This window comes from Acinonyx jubatus, chromosome C1 (assembly GCF_027475565.1).
Source record: "Acinonyx jubatus isolate Ajub_Pintada_27869175 chromosome C1, VMU_Ajub_asm_v1.0, whole genome shotgun sequence".
In the NCBI taxonomy this organism is placed as follows: Eukaryota; Metazoa; Chordata; class Mammalia; order Carnivora; family Felidae; genus Acinonyx; species Acinonyx jubatus.
Genome location: NC_069381.1, coordinates 40,411,414 through 40,436,949, shown reverse-complemented (window position 1 = coordinate 40,436,949; position 25,536 = coordinate 40,411,414). Strand labels below are relative to the sequence as shown.

Here is a 25,536-nt window from a genome sequence, read left to right as displayed (position 1 = left end):
CTCTTGCAACTTTAACATTCTTTATCACTTTTGTTTTTGACATTTTAATTACTATGTGTCTTGGTGTGGACCTTCTTGGGTTGAATTTGTTAGGGATGTCTGTGCCTCCTGTATTTGGATCTCTGTTTCCCTCCCCAGATTTAGGAAGTTTTCAGATATTATTTCTTCAAATACATTTTTTGTCTCCCCCCCTTCTCTTTCTTCTTCTGGGATCCTTCTAATATGAATGTAATAATGCTTGATGGAGCCACTGAGTTATATAAGTCTGTTCTTCACTTTATCTTAGCCCAAAGGCTGGGAGGCAATGTCTATTCTCATCATGCAGTATTTGTCTCTCACCTGTTCAGCTTGATTACTTTCCTTTATTCTATCCTCCACATCACTGATATGTTCCTCTGCTTCCTGTAGCCTACTATTTATTCCATCTATTGTATTTTTAATTTCATTTATTCTGTTCTTCATCTCTGATATATTATTTTTTATCCATTTTTCAAGGTTTTCACTGGTGTCTTCACCATTTTCTGAAGTCCAGTGACTATCTTAAGTTCATTACTTTAAATTTTGTATCAGGCATATGATTTATTTCTTTCACTTAAACTTCCTGCTGTGATTTTGTTTTGTTTTTTCATTTGAGACATATTTCTCTGTCTCCTCATTTTGTCTAACCTTCTGTGTCTGTTTCTTATGTGTTAGGAGTCAGCTGTGTCTTCTGCTCTTGAAAGTAGTGGCTTTATGAAGAAGAGGTCCTGTAGTGTCCCACAGTGCAGTATTCCCTGTTCACCAGAACCTGGCTCTTCAGAGGAGTCTCCTATGTGTGTTGCCTGCATCCTGCTATTGTGTCTGAGTCACTTTTCATTTCAGTCCAGATGTCTGCCCTGACTTTTTGCCTATTGTGGGCTGTGCTTGCTCTCTGCAATGTTAGTGAGGTCCAGGTAGGCCAGCTCTGGGGGTGTGACAGCAGAAGGACGCGGGGGCAGGGCGGTGGTGTTAGCAAAATTTGTACCCAACCCTTAGTCCTAGGCTGAACCTCCCACAGCCTAGTGGGAGGGTGTAGTGGTGGCAGCCAAAGCGGGGGTGGGGGGTGCTTGGCAGCTGGGTGGGGCACATGTGATGTTAGCAAAATTTGCACTGAGCTACTGGTCCTAAGTTGGACCCTCCAATGTGTGGTGGCTGCAGGAGCACAGCATGTACAGGCAGTGGGTGGGTGCAGTGTGCATAGCATTAACAAAAGCTGCACTGGGTCCAGAGCTGAGACAGCAAGCTTGGAGTTGGTGAGTCCTCAGAAGAACTTGGGCAGGGCACAGTACTAGCAGGTTAGGTAGCAAGTGCTTGTGCAGCGCCACCCCTCCCAGATGGCTCTGTGTTTATGTTTGGGGGCAGGGGAGGAAAATGGCACCTGCCAACTCCTTTGTTCCCAGAGAAATCCCCCAATAAGCTCTGAAATCAGTAGAAACAGATCTCCCTCCCATTCTTCAAGCTGTTGCTTCTATGTTGCCTCTCCTAAGGCTGTTGTTGCTTTGAGGGCAGACACCCAGCTATCACTTGCCCTCTGACGTTGAAAACTCCAGGCTCCAAGTTGTGCTGGTTATACAATCTCACAGAATTCAGCCCTGTTGGTTTTCAAAGCCAGACTTATGGGGATTTGCTTTCCCTGTGTGGGCTTCCTGGTATTTTCCCCTCTTCATGACCACAGCTCTCTCCCTCCTGTGGGCAACTCTTGACCACAGTTTCTGCATTTCCTAGTTTCTCTGATACAGCTTCTCCACATTTAGTTGGGGAGGTTGTTCTGCCAGCCTTTGGATCTCTTTCTGGTTTATTGACTTAGATATGACTGATATCTAGCTGTAAATATGGGATGGGGGTATGCTTAGGATCTTCCTACTCTGCCATCTTCCCAGCACCCTTGAAACATTTTCTAATTTTGACTTCCTTGACAGTGTACCTTTCTGTTTTTCCAGTTAAATATTGATTCTTCTATTGTTTTGCTAGATTTCTAAATGTTGGTGGGCTGAAGGGCACAGTCCGAAGTTCTTCTCTTCCCTTCCAGCAATCACTCCCTGGTTAGTCTCACCCAGTTCTATAAACTTAGATACCCTCTATTAATTGATACCCTATATATTCAGGCTTGACTTCTCTCCTAAAGTTCCTACATGTATATCTGAGGATTTGACATTTCTAATGGATGTCCAATAGACTTTCAAACTTATATCCAAGATGTAACTCCTAGTTTATCACTATTCCCTCAGCCTGCTCCTCTTTCTAATCATCTTTTCATTTCAGTAAATGACATGATCAACTACTCAGTTCCTCATGGTAAAAACGTAGATGTTAGCATTAATTCTGTCATTTCACTTATCTTTCCTTACCTCATCCAACCTATCAGCAAGCCCTGCTAACTTTACCTGCAAATCACATCCCTAATCCAACCCCTTCTTTCCATATCCTTTACTTCCATATTAGTCCAAGACACTATCATCTCTGACCTGAACTATGAAATAGCCTCCTAAAGCTCTCTGCTTTCACTCTTGCTCAATTAAAATTTAAGCTTCACAGAGAAGTAAGAAAAATCTTTTAAAAATATGAATCAGAACTCTCATACATTGCTGGTTGGAGTAAGTACCCACTTTGGAAAACTCTTTAGCAATTTGCTATAAAGTTAACTATATGATCCAGCAATTCCACTCTTAGGTATTTACCCAAGAGAAGTGAAAACACATGTACAAAAATATTTATACAAGAATGTTCATAGCAGCCTTATTCCTAATAACTAAAAACTGGAAATGATCCAAATGTCCATTAACAGAATAAGTAAACTGAGGTATATTTATACACTGAAATACTACTCATTAGTAAAAAGAATGGAATACACATAAATACAACAACATGCATGAATCTCAAAAATATGTTAAATGAAAAAAAAGTAGACATAAAAAAGTCCATATGATTCTATGATTCTATTTGAATGAAATTCAAGACTAGACAAAATTAATCTATGGTAATAAAAATCAGGATAATGATTGCTTTTGGGTGGGAGGTGGGGAGTGATGCCTGGAAAGGAGCATGAGGGAAATTTACAGGGTGATGGAAATTTGTATATTTTGACTGAGGCTGTGAATACATGGGAATATATTTGCTGAAATTCATCATCATACATTTAAAATCTATGTACTTTATTTTATGTAAATTATATCTAAAATTTTAAAGAGTGTTACAAAAATGTAAATCATCTATAGGTGACACTATAGTGTCCTTAAAAGGGGGATGATATTACTGCTACCTCATGGGGTGGTTATGAAGTCTAAATGAGATCACATACAAAGCACTTAGAACAGTGCCTAGTATGTAGTAAGCACTCAGTGTTAGCCATTACTATGCTGATAATATTATTCCCCTGCTTAAAACCTTATGATGGCACAATAAATAAAATCAAACTCCATTTATAGCCTATTTGATCTGGCCCTTATCTACATCTATTTGATCTGGCCCTTATCTACATCTTCAATCTCATCATTATTTCCCTCACTCAGTATAGTCTACTCACACTAGCCTTCTTTCCCTTTAGTGAACAATACCAAGAACATTACCATTTGGGGTTTGTGTACTTGCTATCCCTTCAGCTTAGAAAGCTCTCTGACAAAGTCTTCAAATGTCTGGCTCTTTCTTTTGACTCAGATCTCAGATTAAATACCACTCACTTGAAGAGACATTCCTTGACCGCTTTATTTTTCATTATCTGTCTCCTCCCAATGGCACTGCTAGTCTATGAAACAGGAATCCTGTCTGACTTGTTCACAGTTGTATCCTCAGTCCCTAGAACAATGGCAGGCACCCAATAAATATTTGTTAAAAGAATGAATAAGTGAAGATTTTCTAGTTTTCTGACCTGTGCAAGTGAACAGATAATATGCATTAATTTTCTGAAATAGGGAATATTGGAAGAGTATGTGCAAGAACATGTTAAAATTTACATTTTTAAGCATCAAACAAAGCAAATACTGAACTAAATATTCAAAACCACCAAATTTTAGGGTTTTCTGTCTCTGGAAAAAGACTATATTTAGACTATACCAGGGCATTCTGTCAGCTCTTATCTTAAATATCTCCTAAAGAAAGAGAATTTTTCCATGTTGGTAATGTTTTTAACATTAGAAATGTTAAATGTTTCTAAATTAGAAATCAAAAAATTTTTTAGTGTCAAGCCTTATAATTTGAACCCATGTCTTCCAAAGAATAAAATATATCTCATTATTCCTTAAAATTTTAATGCATGAAGACTGCTATGATAGTACTTATACTATTATTCTAGTAGGACTTCTCTTTCCAGGCTATTTTAAACATGTAAAGATTTTCCTCCCCAATCAAAGGGTCTGTAACCAAACCTCAAATTATAGAATCTATACTATTATAGTTATTTAATACCATTTGAAAAAGTCTTTCATTGGATTTTTAAGGGGAAAGAAGTTAAATATTTAATAAACCTTACCTTCGTTTGCAAATCAGGAACCACAAAGCTGATGCCAAAGCAAAGAAACCAATTCCCAAAGTAACAGCACCAGCAGCCAGAAAATAGGTTAAGGGGTTTAAAAAACCTATACAAATAAATGATAAAAGATTATTTCATACATATATCTTCATTCTCCAGGTAAAATTATGTAACAAAATATTTCAAAAGATATTACATAGTGTAGTATTAAGACATTAACCAGTAAGTTGGGAGACTTGAATTTTAGGGTCCTGTGCAATTCTAACAAATTTCAAGACTCTGAATTTGAGATTTACACAGGGCCTCATGATGATTAGGGTCAGGGCACATGTCTTTGACTCTGCTTGGATTTGATACCTAAATTTTGTTTGTTTTTGTACAGCCATCATCTCTTTTTTTCTTATCTAGCTTTCTCCTTTCCAAGTCCAGTTGTGAATCTTTTGTTATCTTTTCAGTATCATTCTTTGCAGTCCTCTAAATAAGACACTTTTCATTTTAAAATTTGTATTATCTGGGGCACCTGGGTGGCTCAGTAGGTTGAGCACCCAACTCTTGGATTCGGCTCAGGTCATGATCCCAGGGTTGTGGAATTAAGCCCTGTGTCAGGCTCCATTCTGAGCATGGAGACTGCTTGAGATTCTTTCTCTCTCTCCCTCTGCCCCTCCCCCCTGCTCACACACACACACACACACACACACACACACTCTCTCAAATAAAAAGATAAAATAAAATTTGTATTATCAATCACTACAAGAAAGTAGATGGGGGTAATAAAGAACAAATGTGAGAAACTTCAAATTATTTTAGAAATCTTTGTCTTATCTCCATTTTATCCTAGGAACAATAAAAGATGGTGGCCAAAAGTTAAATAAAAGCAATATAAAATAATAGCAATGTAAATCAATATATACAAAACAATATAAAATAATAATAATAAAATAACAAATAGGTTAAGGGGTTTAAAAAACCTATACAAATAAATTATAAAAGATTATTTCATGCCTATATCTTCATTCTCCACGTAAAATTAAATGACATAGTATTTCAAAAGATAGTACACAGTGTAGTGTTAAGACATTAATCAGGAGGTCAGGAGACAAACTTGCAAGTTTATAATTGGAAAAGCCTATTGGAATTATATGGTATAACTCTTTCATTTTACAGATGATAAAATTGAGGTCCACGTAAGAGAAGGACCTGAATTGAGATTAGGCAGCAGATTAAAGCCAATCCTCTGTTTTTGTTTTTATTTTGTTTTTTTCCTATTATCCCTACTACCAATCATCTTGATACTGGTATATATTGAAAAGAATTAAAACTAAAGAATACATGATGTAATTATAGTCAAGTTGGTCAAGTATTTATTAAGATTCTGGTATCTGATACCTAAAAATAAAGCAAGTTGTGGGAAACTTTCACAGAAAGCTGTATACAACATGAAGGGCCTTAAAATAATTTAAAAGTAAAGTTGACCCTTGAACTACATGAGGGTCAGGGGCACCAACCTCTGCATAGTCACAAATCCATATATAACTTTTGACTCCCTCAAAACTTAACTACTTACATATATAAATATATAAACAATAGCTTACTATTGACAGGAAGCCTTACCAATGTATAGTCAATTAACACATATTTTGTATGTTGTATGTATTACATACTGTAGTCTTACAATAAATAAGCTAGAGAAAAGAAAATAATAAGAAAATCATGAGGAGTAAATACACTGATAGTCCTATACTATATCAAAAATCATCAACTTATAAGTGGATCTGCACAGTTCAACCCATGTTGCTCAAAGGTTGACTGCATGTTACCTGGGAAAAAAGGCTTTAAAAATGTAAAACTATAGAATACAAACTGATGGTTACCAGAAGAGAGGTGAGTAGGGTGATGGGTTAAATAGGTGATGGGGATTAAGGAGTGCGCTTGTGATGAGCACTGGGTGTTGGATAAAAGTTTTGAATCACTAAATTATATGCCTGAAACTAATATTACACTATATGTTAACTAACTGGAATTTAAATAAAAATTTTAAAAAGTAAAATAAAACTTATGAAGATCTTTATATGAGAACACATCATAAATTCCGCTAAAAATATGACATGATAAAGACTTTGTTGTTCCCATACTTCTGTTATTTCCTAAGTAATTTCCAGTTTCCAAGATGGTGCCTCTCAAGTCTTAGTTTTCTTTGGGTTCAAAAAATGTCTAAATTTGGGAATTAATGGTACCAAAAAGTTATACCAAAAAGTGATACTTATAATACAAAAAAAAACCCTTTTAAGTGCACATTAGGAAGTCACTTAAATATGTTATGATGATGTTACATATAAAAAATATCATGTTCTTTAATTATTTAGTGCAGGGTTTCTCAACTTCAATACTAATTATCTTTTGGACCAGATAACGTGTTATAAGGATTGTCCTGTGCGTTGTACTAAAGATGTCTCCAGGCAAATGTGTTCTGGGGGCAAAACTGCCCCCAACTGAGAATCATTGGCACAGTGGTATGAGGAAATATCAGATAGCATTCAATGATAAAAGCAAGACAGATAAAATGCATATTTTTTAAAAATTGAAAAAGAAATAGTTGTACTCAAATATAAGATAAAGATTTCTAGAGGTGCCTGGCTGGCTCAGTTGGAAGAGCATGCAACTCTTTATTTCAGGGTCATGAATTTGAGCCCTATGAGGGGTGTAGCGATTACTTAAAGAAATAAAACTTTGAAAAAAAAAGATAAAAATTTTTATAGACAAAAAAAAAAAGAAAGAAAGAAAAGCAACACAGAGACATAAGTAGAGGCTAAAACCACAAGCATGTGAAGCACTGAGATCTGGAAGCAAGAATTAGCTAGAAGAAACAGAGAAAATCATTGAGACAAGACCTAGATCAAACCATCCTTTGGTACTGTGAATGACCCTATAGTAACAAAATCTCTGTGGGAATGGAGTCCTGAACCACCAATAAAAGACCTAAGAAGGGGGTGCCTGGGTGGCTCAGTCGGTTAAGCTTCTGACTTTGGCTTAGGCCATGATCTGGCAATTCATGAGTTGGAGCTCACATTGGGCTCTGAGCTGACAGCATGGAATCTGGAGCCTGCTTCGGATTCTGTGTCTCCCTCTCTCTCTGCCCCTAACCCCTCGAGCGCGCTTGCTCCCTCTCTCTCAGAAATAAATAAACATTAAAAAAGTTTTTAAAAGACCAAGAAGGAATCTTGGAGAATGAAAAATTAAAAAATTTCATGATAAAGTCTTCTTTGAACACAATTAATGAAATGAAAGATAAGACTGAGAAACTTGCCAAGTTACATAAAGAAATGAAAAATATAAAGAAATTATGAGACTTGGAAAAGATTAGGAGTGTATATTTAAAAGTAATATGGGTTCCAAAAAAAAAAAAAAGAATAGAAGAGTAGCAGAGAAGAGGTATCTGGAGCAACAACCTAAGAAGGATTTTACTTTAAAAATTTTTTTAATTTATTGGTGTGTGTGTGTGTAGTTCCATACGTTTTGACAAATACAAAGAGTGTTTAATCACATCACCATAACCAAGTTACATGACACTTTCATCACCTCCCCAAATTTCCTCATACTGCCTCTTAGTGGACAAGCACCAATTGCTGGCAACCATTGTTTATTTTCAATCCCCATTCTCTATCCTTATACTTTTGCCTTTTCCAGAATTTCATATAAATGGAATCATACAGCATGTGGCCTTTTGAGTCTGGCTTTTTTTCACTTAGCATAATGCATCTGAGATTCACCCACATTGCTGCATGTATCAATAGTTCATTTCTTTTTATTGCTGAGTAACATCCCATTTTACGGATGTACCAGGTTTGTTTATTCCCCAGCTGAGAGACAGTTGGTTGTTTCCAGTTTGGGGTTGTTAGATTAAAGCTACTATACATTTGCATAAAAGTGTTTGTTTGAACATAAGTTTTTATTTCAGTAGGGTCATGTAGCATGTATATATTTAAATGTATTGGGGTCCCTTGAGGGGCTCAGTTGGTTAAGTGTCCAACTTCCACTCAGGTCATGATCTCACAGTTTGTGAGTTTGAGCCCAGTGTCAGGTTCTATGCTGACAGCTCGGAGTCTGGAGGCTGCTTCAGATTCTGTCTCCCTCTCTCTGCCCCTACCCTGCTCACACTCTGTCTGCCTGTCTCTCTTTCTCAAAAATAACATTTTAAAAAATATATAAATCCATATATTTAAATGTATAAAAAACTGCCAAACTGCTGTCCAAAGTGTCGGTACCATCTTGCTTCTCCAACAGCATTATATGACAGTTCTACTTGCTCTGATTCATTGCCACCACTTGGTGTTAGTTTTATTTCAAGTATTCTAATAGATGTACAGTGGTATCTCCCTGTGGTTTTAATTTGCATTTCCTTAGTGAATAATGATGTTGAGCATCTTTGCACACATTTATTTGTCATCCATATATCTTCCTTAGTGAATAATTGACTCAAATCTTTGCTGATTTTTTACAATTCTTCAAGTCCTTGGTCAGATATGTGATTTGGAAATATTTTCTCCAAGTCTATGGCTTATCTTTTCAATTATTTTAAGAGTGTCTTTCTCAGAGCAAAACTTTTACATTTTGGTGATGTCTAATTTATTAACTTTTTGCTTGTGTGGCTTATACTATGGGTCCTATCTAAGAGCTCTTTGCCTAAGAGGCCACAAAGATTTTCTCCTATATTTTCCTATAAAGGAGTTATAGTTTTATGTTTTACATTTAATTTATTCTTCATTTTGAATTACTTTTTGCATAAAGTATATGTCAATTTCTTCTCCCCCCCCTTTGGATATGTTTATTGAAAAGACTATCCTTTTTTCACTGAGTTGTCTTTGTACCATTGTCAAAAATCAAATAGCTATATTAGTGTCAATTTGCAGACTCTCTATTCTCTCCCCTTGATGTATGTTGTCTATCCTTTTGTCAATAACAACAACAATAGTAATATCTAATATTCATATAGTAAATACTACATGCCAGGCATTGTTCAATGTATTATATATTTAAATTCATTGAATTCTCACAAACAACTCTGAATTAAGTATAGTTATTCGTTTTATAGATGAGGAAGCAGATGAGGCACAATAAGGTTAAGGGACTTGCTTAAATGCTCACAACCGTTAAGCGAGGGAACAATAGCAATTTAAAAATTGCTAAGGTCCTTTATTATTTAGATCAGGTGGAGAAGAGACATGGAATATCTTTCGATTTTGTCAGAAAAAAAACCCAGTTAAGTATGGATGCTAATATTCTATACAGTGGGAAAGAAAAAACTACAACTATGCACAACAAAGTAGATAAATTTCATAAATAATGTTGGGCAAAAGAAGACCAACACAAAATTCAAACACAGTTATCTGAGGAGTTCAAGAATGCTGATAATATTCTGTTTCTTGAGCTGGGTGCTGGTCATATAGGTGTGTTCAGTGAAAATTCATCAAGGCTAACACTTATAACTTTGAATAGATATATAGGTATCATCATGAATAGAACTGAAAAACATAATGTTCAATGAAAAAGCAATTTCCATAAATTTGGATTCAATTATTCCAGTTATGTACTGATTCCATGTACGCACATTAAAAGAAAACATAAAATAATGCTATTTTTAAAGCACATTAATATAATAGAAGTATTAAAATACATTAAATTCATGATATTTACTGTTTCTGGAGAGGGAATGAGGGGAATGGGACTGTGGATGGAACATAGACTTTATCTGTAATGTTTTATTTCTTTAAAAAATGAAATATCTGAAGCTTATATGAACAAAAAAATATGCATTGAGTAGATTACATGGGTGCTTGTCATCCCTTGTCCTTTTCCTTTTTCTTTTCACTTTCCTGGTGTGTGTGTGTGTGTGTGTGTGTATAATTATAATTAATTATATATTTATAATTATATATATATATATAATACACATACATATATGTAGTCTCAATTTTGTAAAAAAAAAAAAAAAAAAAAAAAAGGGAAAACAATCAACATTGGTTATCCCTGGAGTAAGGGCTTATAGTTACAATTTTCCATTCTAGACCTGTGTGTGTATATTTTCTACCATGAGTATCTTAGAAAAATCAGGAAAAATAATTTGAAGCTTCCTATGTAATTCTTGACACCTATGTAATTCCTGATATTACACGTCTCCTTGTAGAACCTTCTCTATTGTTATCACTGTGATGATAGCCCAACTGTCAGAGGAGATAGTTAACTGTCTCCTCTTGCAGATCTCTGCCCTCTTCTTTACTCCACCCCCCCCACCCCAAATCTCGATTAGGGAAGAAAATAGGTGTGACTGGTACACCATCATACTCCCTAATTTAAACAGGTCATTTACATCTCAGGGAAATCCCAATGAGGTATAAAGAATCCGAAAGTTTCCAAGCCACTTTACCAAGAGAAAGACACATTACATATTTGTTAATACCTTCAACAAGTCACACTTTCTCTCTAAATCCATCCGTAAAACAAAAAGACTGGACTCTGTGATCGTTAAGATCTCTTTCTCACTTTAAAGTTTTAATCAATATATATTTTAAAGAAACATTATATACAAACATAGTATTTTTACTTCCTTGATTCTCCTCTTAAGTATCCTGTCTAAAGTAAGGAATCCTCACTTTAAGCAGTTACTGTATCGCCTCACCTTGTTTGTCTTTAATAATAACTATTATAAATAATTTTCTTTACTTACTGGTTTATCGTCTATTGTCTCTCTTCCTCTACCAGAAGATAAGTCTTTCTTACTATGGTATTCTTAGAGTTTAGAATAATGACTGGTTACTCAGAAATGATTGAATATTCAATGAATGAATGAAAGTCACCGTGCTAAATGCTAGTATTACAAAAATGGATAAAATAAGTATGTTGTTTAGTAGGAAGACCATACATGTGAAAAGGAATACTTGCAATTAAAAACTATCTAGGTATTGTAATAGAAGAAATAAGTACAAAATGTGGATGCAGGTAGATTTATAAAAAGGTAGGGTAAATTTTAAAAAGCTCCGTAGTTTAGTTAAACATTACTTGAGAACTTTCTATTGCCAAACCTTTGCCAAGAATTGGTGATTCAAAGATAAATAACACATGATAATGGAGTTTATAATCTGGAGAAGACAAGACGTTTAAATGGGTATGTTCATTAAAATATTCCAAGTGCTATGATAATGACGTTTTGGCAGTGCTAAGACAACAGAAGCAGTTTGACCAAGTGCAGAAACTGTTCTAGAGATAACACCTGAGCTGAATCTTACAGAACAAGTAAGAGATAGCTAGGCAAGAACATTAAGTCTTAAATCAGGTTATGATTCTTCTATCTTAAAATAAATAAAACTCTCTCCCAGCAGACCCTCCACCATACAATTGATCCTTTCCTTACCATTTGCAGCCTAAACTCTTAAAATGAGAATTTCTACTTCTTCACATCTATTTCCAAGGCATTAATAACTCCATTAACACAAAAAATCAAAAGGCCACTAGTGGCCATTTTCTCTCTTTTGCCTTGGCATCAGTAAAGTAAATCCACTTGGTTTTCCTCCCCTTTATGTGTCTAAACCTTTATTGCCTTTATAGGTCTCTCTTCTTTAGCCCATCTATCCTTTAACATATCTATCTATATCTAAATACATCTAAATATATTGATATAAAGGATATATATTTATATATCTATAAATCTGCATATATAGGTATATATATGTATATCCTTTAACTGCATATATATATATGTGCATATATATATATATCCTTTAACATATCTATTTAGATTTAGATTCTGTCTTGGGGTATTTAAGGGATATAGATAGATATAGATGTTACCTATATATACTTATATCTATATCTTTTCCCAAAACTACTAGGTATTTGTACCAGGAGTGTTTTCAGATTACTTTTTGCAATCATTCCAGAACTAAAAATCCTGTTTTATTTTTTGAGTTATTCCCAAATTACCTGTTTATTACACTCTTTTAGGGTTTTGCCAGCTTTCAGTCTCTTTTGAACACCATTTATATGTAGAATACTGTTTCATACACCAAGTGAGGGATAAAAAGTCATTTAAATAAGAATGAATCCTTGCCCTGAAATTTTAAAAATCTATAATAAGATATAAGCAAGGCTCATATGCAACCAGTATAAAAAACTGACCATACTGACTTTTTTAGTTGGTGTCTGCTCTGAGTGGTTAGAAAACTAACCAGACCTGTCTGTGAATATGGAAAAATTACTCATTTTGCTGATTGGCTTTTAATGTTCTTATCTGAAAAATGGGAGTCATACTATCTATCTCACATGATTAGAATTAGAAGTAAATGAGATAATGTTGCAAGGAATTAATAACATAAAAAACAGGAAGACATCTCAAGCTTCACATGCATACACCAGGCCATGAAGCAAGACTCAACAAGTTTTATAGAATCATTATTACATATACCACATTCTCTGAAAATAATGCAATTAATTTTGAAATTAATAACCTAATATATACCCTGAGAAAAGCTCCCATACTTCTGGAAACTTAAAATCACACTGTAAATAACTCATGCATTAAAAAAGAAATCAGTGGAAGTTTGAAAATAAATACAAATAACCAATAATGATATGTACAAATACTTGTAGCAACAAAGCTAGAACCAAATTCAAGGGAAATGTATGGTCCTAAATGCATATATTAGAAAAGAAAGCTGAAAAATAATGAGCTTATTCCTCAAATTACAAGTTGAAAAAGACCAGCAAAATAAGCCCAAATAACATAGAGGAAGGAAATAAATAAAGAACAAAAATTTATGAAATAAAAATTAAGATTTTTGGTAAAGATTAATAAGATTGATGAATCTCTAGCTAGATTAATAACCAAATAAAAAGGCATAAGTAAACAATATTTAAAATGAAGAAAGAACATAATTATAAGCATAGCTGAGATTAAAATAAGAAAATACTTTCAACAAATTATTTTTAAACTTATAAAAATTATATATACCTAAAAGTGACTTACAAAAAGTGACTCAAGAAGTAATAGAAAACCTAAATGAACATGTATCCATTAAACCGAATCAGCAGTTACAAAATTTCCCCCAAAGAAAACAGCAGGCCCCAATAACTTTACAATTTCTACTGTATACCCATGATTCAAGTATTTCTTATCTTATACAAGCTCTTCCAGAAAATAGAAAGAGATTGCTGGTTGTTTGTCCAAATACATTTTCCTCTTCTTCCCAGGCAAAAAGCTAGACTATGTGTCCTAGCTTCCCATACCATTAGGTGAAGCCATATGATGGAGTTCTAACCAATGGAATTTGAATGGAAGTGATGTCATAAAAACCTCTCAAGCACCTTTCTCCTTTTAGGCTTGACTGGGATGGAGATTATCCCCAGGGAACTTTGGAGCCATGTGTTACCATGGATCTAATTAACATTTATAGGACACTCAACACAAATAAAATCAAAACACAACATATCAGGATTTGGGGGATGCCACGAAAAAAGAACATAGGGAAAAATTTACACCAAAAAACTGCAATATTAAAAAAAAAGTGTGAAAAAACTTAAAAACTAAAGTAGAGTTGATTAAGCCTAATGTGAACAGAAGAAAAAATATTAAAAACTAAAGTGAAAACCAATGAAATAGAAAACAGAAAACAATACAGATGGTAACCCAAAATCAAAAGCTAGTAATAGATATGCAAAAGAGAGAGGGAGAGAGAGAAGGAGGGGGAGAGAGAGAGAGAGAAAGGAATCCAAGCATATCACTAAAGAAAGCCAACAAAACATGGAAGATAGCAAGAGAAGAAAAGATAAAGGAAATGTATAGAAACAATCATAAAACAAAAAACAAAATGGCAATAAATACGTATCTACCAAAAATTTAAACGGTCCAATCAAAAGACATAGGGTGAAAGAGTGTATAAAAAAAAAAAACAAGACTCATCTACAGGCTGCGTACAAGACTCATTTCAGACAGGAAGACACCTGAAAATTGAAAGTGAGGGGGTGGAGAAACAGTCATCATGCAAATGGGTGTCAAAAGAAAGCCAGAGTAGCAATACTTATATTGGACAAAATAGACCTTAAAACAAAGATTAGAACAAGAGACAAAGAAAGACACTATATAATAATAAATGGAACAACCCAACAAGAAGATATAACAATTATAAATATTTACCCATCCAACATGAAAACACCCAAATACATAAAAACAGTTAATAACAAACATAAAGGAAATAATTTATAGTAATACAGTAATGGTAGGGGGCTATAATACCCCACTTACATAGATGGACAGATTATCCAACAGAAAATAAACAAGGAAACAGTGGCTTTGAATGACACACTAGACCAGATAGATTTAACAGATATTTTCAGAACATTCCATCCTACAGCAACAGAATACACATGAACTTTTCAAGTTCACATGGAACATTCTCCAGAATAGATCACTTATTCAGACACAAAACATCTCAAAATTCAAAAAATCAAAGTTATACCATGCATCTTTTCTGACCACAATGCTATGAAACCAAAAATCAACCACAAGAAAAATCTGGAAAGACCACGAATACATGGATGTTAAATAACATGCCACTAAATAATGAATGGGCCAACCACAAAATAAAAGAAGAAATAAAAAGTTACATGGAAACAAATGAAGGCGAAAACACAACAATCCAAAATCTTTGGGATGCAGCAAAAGCAGTTCTAAGAGGGAAGTTTAGAGCAACACAGGTCTACCTCAAGAGGAAAGAAAAATATCAAATAAACAACCTAACCTTATACCTAAAGGAGCTAGAAAAAGAAGAACAAACAAAACCCAAACACAGCAAAAGGAAAGACATAATATTAGAGCAAAAATAAATGATATAGTAACTAAAACATCAATAGAACAGATCAATGAAATCAATAACTGGCTCTTTGAGAAGATCAACAAAATCAATAAACCTTTAGCCAGACTCATAAAAGAGAGAGAGAGAGAGGGAAGGAAAGAACTCAAATAAACAAAATCACTAATGAAAGAGGAGAAATAACAACCAAAACCACAGAAAGACAAACAATTGTAACAGAATATTATGAAAACCTGTATGCCAACAAATTGAACTTAGACGAAATGGATAAATTCCTAGAAACATATAACCTACCAAAACTAAAATATGAAGAAACAGAAAATTTGAACAGATCAATGAAATTAAATCAGTAATCAAAAAATTCCCAAAAGATAAAGGTCCAGGATCAGACAGCTTCACAGGTGAATTCTACCAAACATTTAAAGAGGAGCTAATACCTATTCTCAAACTATTCCAAAAAATAAAAGAGGAAGGAAAACTTACAAATTCTTTCTATGAGACCAGCATTATCCTGATACCAAAACCAGAAAAAGACACCCCAAAAAAAGGAAAAAAGAGAGAGAGACAGAGAGAGAGAGAGGACTACAGGCTAATATCTCTGACATAAATGAAAAAAATATCAACAAAATGAGCAAACTGAATCCAATAATGCATTAAAAAAATCATTCTGTGGAATGATCAAGTGGAATTCATTCTGGAGATGCAAGGATGGTTCAATATTGACAAAACAATGTGATATGTCACATGAATAAGAGAAAGGATAAAAACATAGGGTCGTTTCTTTTTTTTAAGTTTTTATTTATATTTATTTTATTTATATTAGTTAACATACAGTGTAAAATTAGTTTCAGGTGTAAATTATAGTGATTCAGCACTTCCATACAACACATGACCTCATCACAACAAATTCACTCCTTAATCTCCATCACCCATTTAAACCATCCCTCCACCCACCCTCCATTCTGGTAACCATCACTTTGTTCTTTATGGCTACACTCTTTCTTGGTTTGCCGCTTTCTCTCTCTTTCTTTTTTCCCTTTGCTCATTTGCTTTGTTCCTTAAATTCCACATATATGTGAAATCATATTGTATTTGTCTTTCTCTAATTGCCTTATTTCACTTAGTATAATACTCTCTAGCTCCATCCATGTTGTCGCAAATGGCAAGATTTCATTCTTTTTTATAACTAAGTATTATTCCATTACACACACACACACACACACACACACACACACACACCACATCTTCTGTATCCATTCATTAGTTTATGGGCACTTGGGCTCTTTCCATAATTTGGCTATTGTAGATAATGCTGCTATAAATATCGAGGTGCATGTATACTTTTGAACACATTTAATGCAATTCCTATCAAAATACCAATAGCATTTTTCACACGGCTAGAATAAACAGTCCTAAATTTGTATGGAGCCACAGAAGATCTCAAATAGCCAAAGCATTTTTGAAAAAGAAAAACAAAGCTGGGATGCATGGGTGGCTCATTCAGTTAAGTGTCCAACTCTTGGTTTCGACTCAAGTCATGGTCTCATGGTTTGTGAGATCAAGCCCAGTGTCAGACTCCATGCTGACAGCATAGGGCCTGCTTGGGATTCTCTCTCTTCCTCTCTGTCTCTCTCTCTCTGCCCCTCCCCACTTACATACATTCTCTCTCTGTCCCTCAAAATAAATAAATAAATTTTAAAAAATAATTAAAGCTGGAGGCATCACAATTCTGGACTTCCAGTTATATTATAAAGGTATAGTGATAAAAACAGTATGGTATTGGCATAAAAACAGGCACATGGATCAATAGAACAGACTGTTCTATTGATCAGAAATAAGTTCACAACTTTATGGTCAATTAATCTTCAACAAAGAAGGAATGAGTATACAGTGGGTTAAAGACAGTCTTTTAAAAAAATGATGTTGGGGAAACTAGATAGCCACTTGCAAAAGAATGAAACTAGACCACTTTCTTTCACCATACACAAAAATAAATTCGAAATGGATTAAAGACCCAAATGTGAGACCTGAAACCATAAAATTTCTAGGAGAGAGAACAGGCAGCAATCTCTCTGACATTGGCCATAGCAACATTTTTCTATATATGTCTCTTGAGGCAAGGGAAATAGAAGCAAAAATAAACTATTGGGATTATACAAAAATAAAAAACTTTTTCTTTTGATTGCAAAGGAAGCAATCAACAAAACTAAAAGGCAACCTACTGAATAGAAGATATTTGCAAATGATAAAGGGTAAGTATCTAAAGTATATAACGTACTTATACAACTCAACACCTCAAACCCAAATAACCTGATTAAAAATGGGCAGAAGACATGAACAGACATTTCTTCAAAGAAGACACCCAGATAGCCAAGAGATACATGAAAAGATCCTCAACACCACTCATCAGGGAAATGAGATATCACCTCACACTTGTCATAATGGCTAAAATCAAAAACACAAGAAACAACAAGTGTTTGTGAGGATGTGGAGAAAAAGGAACCCTCTTGCACTGTTGGTGGGAATGCAAACTGGTGCAACCACTGTGGAAAACAGTGTGGCAGTTCCTCAAAAAGGTAAAAATAGAACTACCCTATGATCCAGTAATTGCACTACTGGGTATTTACTCCTAAAAGACAAAAACACTAATTCAGAGGGATATATCACCCCTATGTTTATTGCAACATTATTTACAGTAGCCAAACTATGGAAACAGCCCATGTTTTCATCAATAGATGCATGGATGAAGAAGATTTGGTATACCAATAGACACATGAAAAAATGCTCAACGTCACTCATCATCAGGGAAATGCATCTGATGCATCTGATGCATCTGATTCTAACAATTTTGATAATCAAAACTATAATGAGATACCACCTCACACCTGTTAGAATGGCTAAAATCAAGAAGACAAGAAATGAATGCTGGCAAGCATGTGGAGAAAAAGGGACCCTTGTGCACTGTTGGTGGGAATGTCTCACCCATCAACTCACCCACCCACCCACTCACCCACCCACCAACTCACCCACCCACTCTCTCTCAACAATAAATAAACATTAAAAAAAACTTTTGCTCTTTGAAAGACACTACTCAGAAAATGAAAAGGCAAGTCACAGACTGGGAGAAAATATTAATAAAGCACATGTCTGATTAAGGACTTGCATCCAGAATATACGCAGAGCTCTCAGACTCACCAATAAGAAAACAAACTGCCCAATTAAAAGTGAGCAAATGATATGAACAGATCCTTCACCAAACAAGACAAACAAATGGCAAATAAGCATATGAAAAGATTCTCCACATCATTATGCATTAGAGAAAGACAAATTAAAATCATATTGAAAAACCACTTCACATCCATTAGGAAGGCTAAAATGAGATTAAACATACCAAAGATTGGCAAGAATGGGGAAGAACTGGAATTCTTTTACTATGCTGGTGGGAATGTACAATGTTACAATCACTTTGGAAATAGTTTGATAGTTTCATGAAACATTAAACATATACCCACCATGTGATTCAGCCATTCTATTCCTATGTATTTATCCGATAAAAAAGAAAATATATGTCTATAAAATTTTTATAGCAGCTTATCTGTTTTTTTTTTATGTTTATTTATTTATCCTGAGAGAGCATGAGCAGGGGAGGGGCAGGGAGAGAGGTAAAGAGAGAATCCCAAGCAGGCTCTGCACCATCAGCACAGAGCCTGATGCAGGGCTCAATCCCACCAACAATGAGATCATGACCTGAGCTGAAATCAAGAGTCAGACGCTTAACCCACTGAACCACCCAGGTACTCTTACAGCAGCTTATTTGTAATAATCAAAAACTGGGTGGTAGGCAGAGTTCTAAGATCGCCCCCAGACTCCCAGCCTCTAGTATACATACACCTTTTCCCAGTTATTCATGAAGCACTAATCTACATACTACTATAAACGGATTTTTCAGGTGTTATTAAGGCCCCAAAGTAATTGAGTTTAAGATAGAGAGATGATCTGAGTGGGCCTGGCATAATCACATGAGGCCTTTAAATCTGGGTCTAGAGGTCCTCAAAAAGTTCAACATAGAAGTGCCCTGCCATCCAGCAATTGCACTACTAGGTATTTATCCAAAGGATAAAAAAAAAATGGATTCGAAGGGGCACATGAACCCTGATGTTTATAGCAGCATTATCAACAATAGCCAAACTACAGAAAAAGCCCAAATATCCACTGACTGATGAATAGATAAAGAAAAATGTGGTGTATATATCTATACACACATACATATATATGTATATATATATATATACATATATATATATATGTATATATATATATATATATACATATATATATATATGTATATATATATATATATATAATGGAATGTTACTCAGCCATCAAAAGAATGAAATCTTGCCATTTGCAATGATGTGGATGGAGTTAGAATGTATTACACTAAGTGAAATAAGTCAGTCAGAGAAAGACAAATACCATACGATTTCACCCATGTGTGGAATTTAAGAAACAAAACAGATGGGGCACCTGGGTGGCTGAGTTGGTTAAGAGTCTGACTTCAGCTCAGGTCATGATCTCATGGTTTGTGAATTCGAGCCCCACGTTAGGCTCTGCACTGGTGCTGCAGAACCTGCTTGGGATTCTCTCCCCCCACGCCTTTCTCTCTCTGCCCCTTCACCACTTGCACTCTCTCTCTCTCAAAATAAATAACCTTAAAAAAAAAAGAAACAAAACAGATGAACATAGGGGAAAGAAAAGACAGAGAGAGAGAGAGAGAGAGAGAGAGAGAGAGAGAGGGAAACCATAAACAACTCTTAAGTATAAAGAACAAATTGAGGGTTGGGGTGCCTGGGTGGCTGAGTCTGACTCTTGGTTTCAACTCAGATCATAATCTCACAGTTTGGGAGTTCTAGCCCCGCGTCAGGCTCCTCACTGACAGGGCAGAACCTGCTCAGGATTTTTCTCTCCTCTCTCTCTGCCCCTCCCCAGCTTGCTCTCTCTCTCTCTCCCTCTCAAAAAATAAATAAAAAAACAGAATATTAAAAAAAAAACAGAACAAACTGAGTGCTGCTGGACAGGAGGTGGGTGCGGGGATGGGGTAAATGGGTGATGGGTATTAAGGAGGGCACTTGTTGCGATGAGCACTGGGTGTTAAATGTAAATGATGAATCACTAAATCCTACTTCTGAAACCAATGCTACACTATATGTTAACTAACTAGAATTTAAATAAAAACTTGAAACATGAAAACAAATAAAATGAATAAATGAATAAATAAATAATAAATGCTTGAAACATGAGAAAAATCTGGGCCTAGAGGTCAGACACTGGGAAAGTCAGCAATTTGAAGCTTCAGGGGGATTTGTATATGGTAAGTTCTCTATTATTACCTTGAAGATAGAGGGAGCCATTTGGCAAGGAATGAGGGTATCCTCTAGCAGCTGAGAGAAGCCCAGCAAGAAAATGAGAACCTCAGCCCTACAACTACAAGGAACAAAATTCATTTAACAACCTGAATGAACTCGGAAGCAGATTTTTCCCTCCAGAACCACCAAGAAGGAATACAGCCTGGTTGATGCCTTGACTTCAAGCCTTATAATACCAGAAGCAGAGAAATCTGGCCATACTGTACCTAGACTTCTGTTCTACATAACTAAAAACCAACACATGGGTGTTATTCTATGTAGCTACTACAAAAGATTGTAATTTGTTAATCAGCAAGAAAAACTACTACAAACTGGAAAGAACTCAAGTGCCCATCAACAGATAAACAGATAAACAAATTGTAGTCTATTCATACTCTTCGCAATAAAGAGAAATAAACTATTCCCATACACAACAATAGGGATTAATTTTAAAATAATTCTGCTGAGTGAAAGAAGCCAAAAAATATAGACTATATATAATATGATCTCATTTATATAAAACTCTAGAATATGCAAACTAATCTACAGTGACAGAAAGCAAACTAATGGTTGCTTAGAGATGAGAGACAGGGAAGGATGGGAGGAGGAATTACAAAAGGGTATACAAAACCTTTTGGGGAATGGGGTGCCTGGAGCTCAGTTGGTTGAACTTCTGACTTCAGCTCAGGCCATGATCTCGCAGTCAGTAGGTTCTAGCCCCACATCAGACTCTGTGCTGACAGCTCAGAGCCTGGAGCATACTTCAAATTCTGTGTCTCCCTCTCTCTCTGCCCTTACCCTGCTCATGCTCTGTCTCTCTCTCTCTCTCTCAAAAATAAATAAACATTAAAATAAAACCTTTTGGGGGTAATAAATAATACATTATCTTGAGTATGGTGATGTATATGTGTGCGCATGTCAAAACTTTGTTCAAAATGTCATAAAGATGTACTCAATTATTCTTCAATAAAGCAGTTTTTCAAAGTAAAAATTTTTAAATTATAATATTTTAAAAGAAGACATGGAAAAGAAAAATTTGAACACAATGAAAATGAAATTAAACACTATATATTAAAAAATAAATAAATTATATAAAAGAGTCTGGGAGATTTTTTTTTTGTTTTCAGAATCATTTAAATCTTGCAATGAAAGATGGATCTGAAACCTTGCTAAAGTAATTTTGGTTGATCCTCATTATTTGTGGATTCCATATTTGTGAATTCATTTACTCAGTGAAATGTATTTGTAACCTCAAAATTAATACTCACAGTGTTTTTATAGTTATTTACAGACATATGTATGGGCAGAGTGGTAAAAAATTTTAGTCAATGTACATGTTTTTTTTTCTTTTTTTCTTTTTTTTAACTTTCTTTGTTATTTTTAAAAATTTACATCCAAATTAGTTAGCATATAGTGCAACAATGATTTCAGGAGTAGATTCCTTAGTGCCCCTTACCCATTTAGCCCATCTCCCCTCCCACAACCCTTGCAGGAACCCTCAGTTTGTTCTCCATATTTATGAGTCTCTTCTGTTTTGTCCCCTTCCCTATTTTTATATTATTTTTGTTTCCCTTCCCTTATGTTCATCTGTTTTGTCTCTTAAAGTCCTCATATGAGTGAAGTCATATGATTTTTGTCTTTCTCTGACTAATTTCACTTAACATAATACCTTCCAGTTCCAGCCACGTAGTTGCAAATGGCAAGATTTCATTCTTTTTGATTGCCAAGTAATACTCCGTTGTATATATATATATATATACCACATCTTCTTTATCCGTTCATTCATCGATGGACATTTGGGCTCTTTCCATACTTTAGCTATTGTTTAGTGCTCCTGTAAACATAGGGGTGCATGTGTCCCTTCGAAACAGCACACCTGTATCCCGTGGATAAATGCCTAGTAGTGCAATTTCTGGGTCCTAGGGTAGTTCTATTTTGAGTTTTTGAGGAACCTCCACACTGTTTTCTAGAGTGGCTGCACCAGCTTGCATTCCCATCCATGTACATGTTTTTAGCTGAGGTCAAACAAGGCGACATTCTGTCTTCTTATTGTAGATCTCATACTGTAGACAATTATCCTTTTCTAAGTTTTTGAAAAAATGTTTTATTTATTTTTGAAAAAAAGAGTGCCAGTGGGGGAGGGACAGAGAGACAGGGACAGAAGATCTGAAGTGGGCTATGTGTTGAGAGTAGCAAGCCCAAAGTGGGGCTCGAACTCACCAACCAAAAGATCATGACTTGAGCCAAAGTGGGACACTCAACCAACTGGGCCACCCAGGTGCCCCAATAATTATCCTTTTTGTGATCTATTTAGTGTTATGGTTTTTGCAGCTTTGTACTTTTTGTTGGTGATTTCACTGTTTAAAATGGCCCCCAAACATAATGTAAAACACCATCTAGTGTTCCTAAGTGCAAGAAGGCTGTGATGTGCCTTACAGAGAAAAAGTGTGTGGTAGATAAGCTTCACTCAGCTTTGAGTTATAGTGCTGCTGTCAACTGAGTTAAATGTTAATGAATCAACTAACTATACCATATCAAGTGTCTTTACATAAAAGCACACATAAAACACAACTATATTGACTGGTTAACAAAAATGTTGTAATGAGAAGTTGCAGGGACCTAACCCTATATTTTTCCTTAAGAGCAATAGTTGAGTATTTGTTAATTCAGTGTTCACAGCAACTTTATAGAACATAACTACCATTAATAATATATATTTTTATTCTCAATGATAAATAAAAATAATGGAGGTTCTACAATCAAATAGCTTATGTGAGTAGTCAGAGGCTTTAGAAACAATTATTTCTCTCATGACTTCTGCTTCACCTATTTGTTATTGAAGTAAATTAAATCAATGAATTATGTAGATTTTTAGTTGTTTATTCTCCACTGAAGATATTCTGATCTTTCTCAATTTTGCTCAGCTTTTCAACTCCATTTACCACTATCCTCAATTTCAGATGACCTCTGTCCATTTGATATTTTAAGTCTCACTTCCAGTCAGAATGGCTCACTTCCAATCAGAATGCCTGTTCTTTTTTTTTAATGTTCATTTATTTATTTAGAGAGAGAGAGAGATAGTGCATGCAGGGAAGGTACAGAGAGAGAGAGAGAGAGGGAGAGAGAGAGAATCCCAAGCAGGCTCCACGCCACTAGCACAGAGCCCAACACAGGGCTTAATCACATGAACCGTGAGATCATGACCTGAGCTAAGAGTCAGACGCTTAACCAACTGAGCCACCCAGGTGCCCCTGAGATGCCAATTCTTAAGCTCCTTTCCTTTTTCTTTAAGGAACTCCCATTGCTTGGAAATCATCTCTTCCACTAGATTGTAAACTCTTTTAGAGCTAGGTGCAGAATGTCCTTTCTTCACTCCCTATTTGCTGCACTCAAGGAAAAATAATAAAACCCCACAAGAATCAGAAAGAAGCAACTGGGCATGGCACCTGCAAAGGCAAAGTTAACAGAACAAGGCTTTAAAACATATTTTAAGGTCAGTAGAGACAGATGCTCTTTTACCATAAAAATATCTAAAAATTATGCGGTAAGAATATGAATATGATTGCTTTCCCCTGGTATACATGTCCTGCATAATCCTCTCTCCTTGAATGCAGAAAAGAAAGATCTTTATGGGATATTTTTTCAAAAGTAGAAGGAAGGTCCAAGAGAAGCAATGCTGCTCCACACATACTTTGTGGAAGGGAAGCTGGATTTAAGGATACCATGCTCAACTTTTCATTTTTCACATGTATATTCTGTGTGATTTGAATTTTATCATTGTAAAACTGGAGCACAGAACTAATTGAACCTTATTTGGGCTTCCTTATATGTTCAATCAGAAGAAAGGGGAGCATTTTCATTCCCTTTTCCAATCAGTGTAAGGCACCTTTAGAGTAGGTGACAGGGAAAAAAAGAAAATCTCTCCTGTAACTCATCTGGCCTGCTAAACAGAACTACTTAATCTTCCATTCTGTCAAATGTACACGGGTAAGGAGGGGATTGCCAGCTTATTTGTGGTGGGAACTATATTATGCTTAGTGTAATGAAAGAGAAATGGTCATAAGCATTTCAAAATTATTTCAAATATTTTTTCAAGAGAGAAATAATTTGTTGCTAGAAAGAAGTCTTGTTACAACTTTACTACAATATACCCTTAAACTCTGTGTAACCTCTTATTTAAAGAGGTCCCAGTTGGGGCACCTAGGTGGCTCAGTCAGTTGAGCATCTAACTTTTGGTTTCGGCTCAGGTCATGATCCCAGGGTCATGGGAGGAAGCCCCCACGCTCACTGCCGAGCCCACCTGGGATTCTCTCTTTCTCTCCCTCTGTCCCTCTCCCCAACTTGCATCTTTCTCTCTAAAATAAAAAAAAAAATTTTAAATAATAAAGAGGTCTCTGTTATGTGCAGTACCATCACACATAAAATTGACAGAAGTTTTGGGGATAGAGGAAAAGTACTATGATCCTTCATTTCTCACTCAAGATATGTATGGAAGTCTAAGGTGTCCATATTCCTTATGACAATTCTTTTATATTACTGCCAGAGAACTTGTGTCTTCAGAAACTTTTCTCTAACAACCTGGGGTATATTTCAATGCAATGACATAAGCCTAAATAATGAAAATTGTAGAACTGCTTAACTGTCAAAAGTATAGCCTATGAAATTTCTGGACAAATATATAGCCTATAGACTACTTGTTCAAACCTTAGAATATTAATAAATAACATAATAAAATACTAACAACATCATGATCTAAAGCTTACCAACAGTTATTGTGACAGTTTCATCA

At 35.2% G+C, this 25,536-nt stretch overlaps 1 protein-coding gene across 2 annotated transcripts in view; it reads right to left on the bottom strand.

Annotated features, from left to right (window-relative positions):
• Nucleotides 1-25,536, bottom strand: part of CC1H1orf185 (chromosome C1 C1orf185 homolog) — a 111,973-nt gene that overhangs the window by 22,598 nt on the left and 63,839 nt on the right. Inside the window, exons 1-2 of one of the 2 annotated variants that reach the window (XM_015070825.3) lie at nt 13,760-13,804; nt 4,484-4,589 (exon numbers count right to left, since the gene is read on the bottom strand). In XM_015070825.3, the coding sequence (XP_014926311.1) occupies nt 4,484-4,589; nt 13,760-13,775 (122 nt within the window). In that variant the 5' untranslated portion in view covers nt 13,776-13,804. Of the gene's footprint in view, nt 1-4,483; nt 4,590-13,759; nt 13,805-25,536 lie in introns of those variants that run through there. The other variant, XM_053214021.1, reaches the window with a different exon arrangement.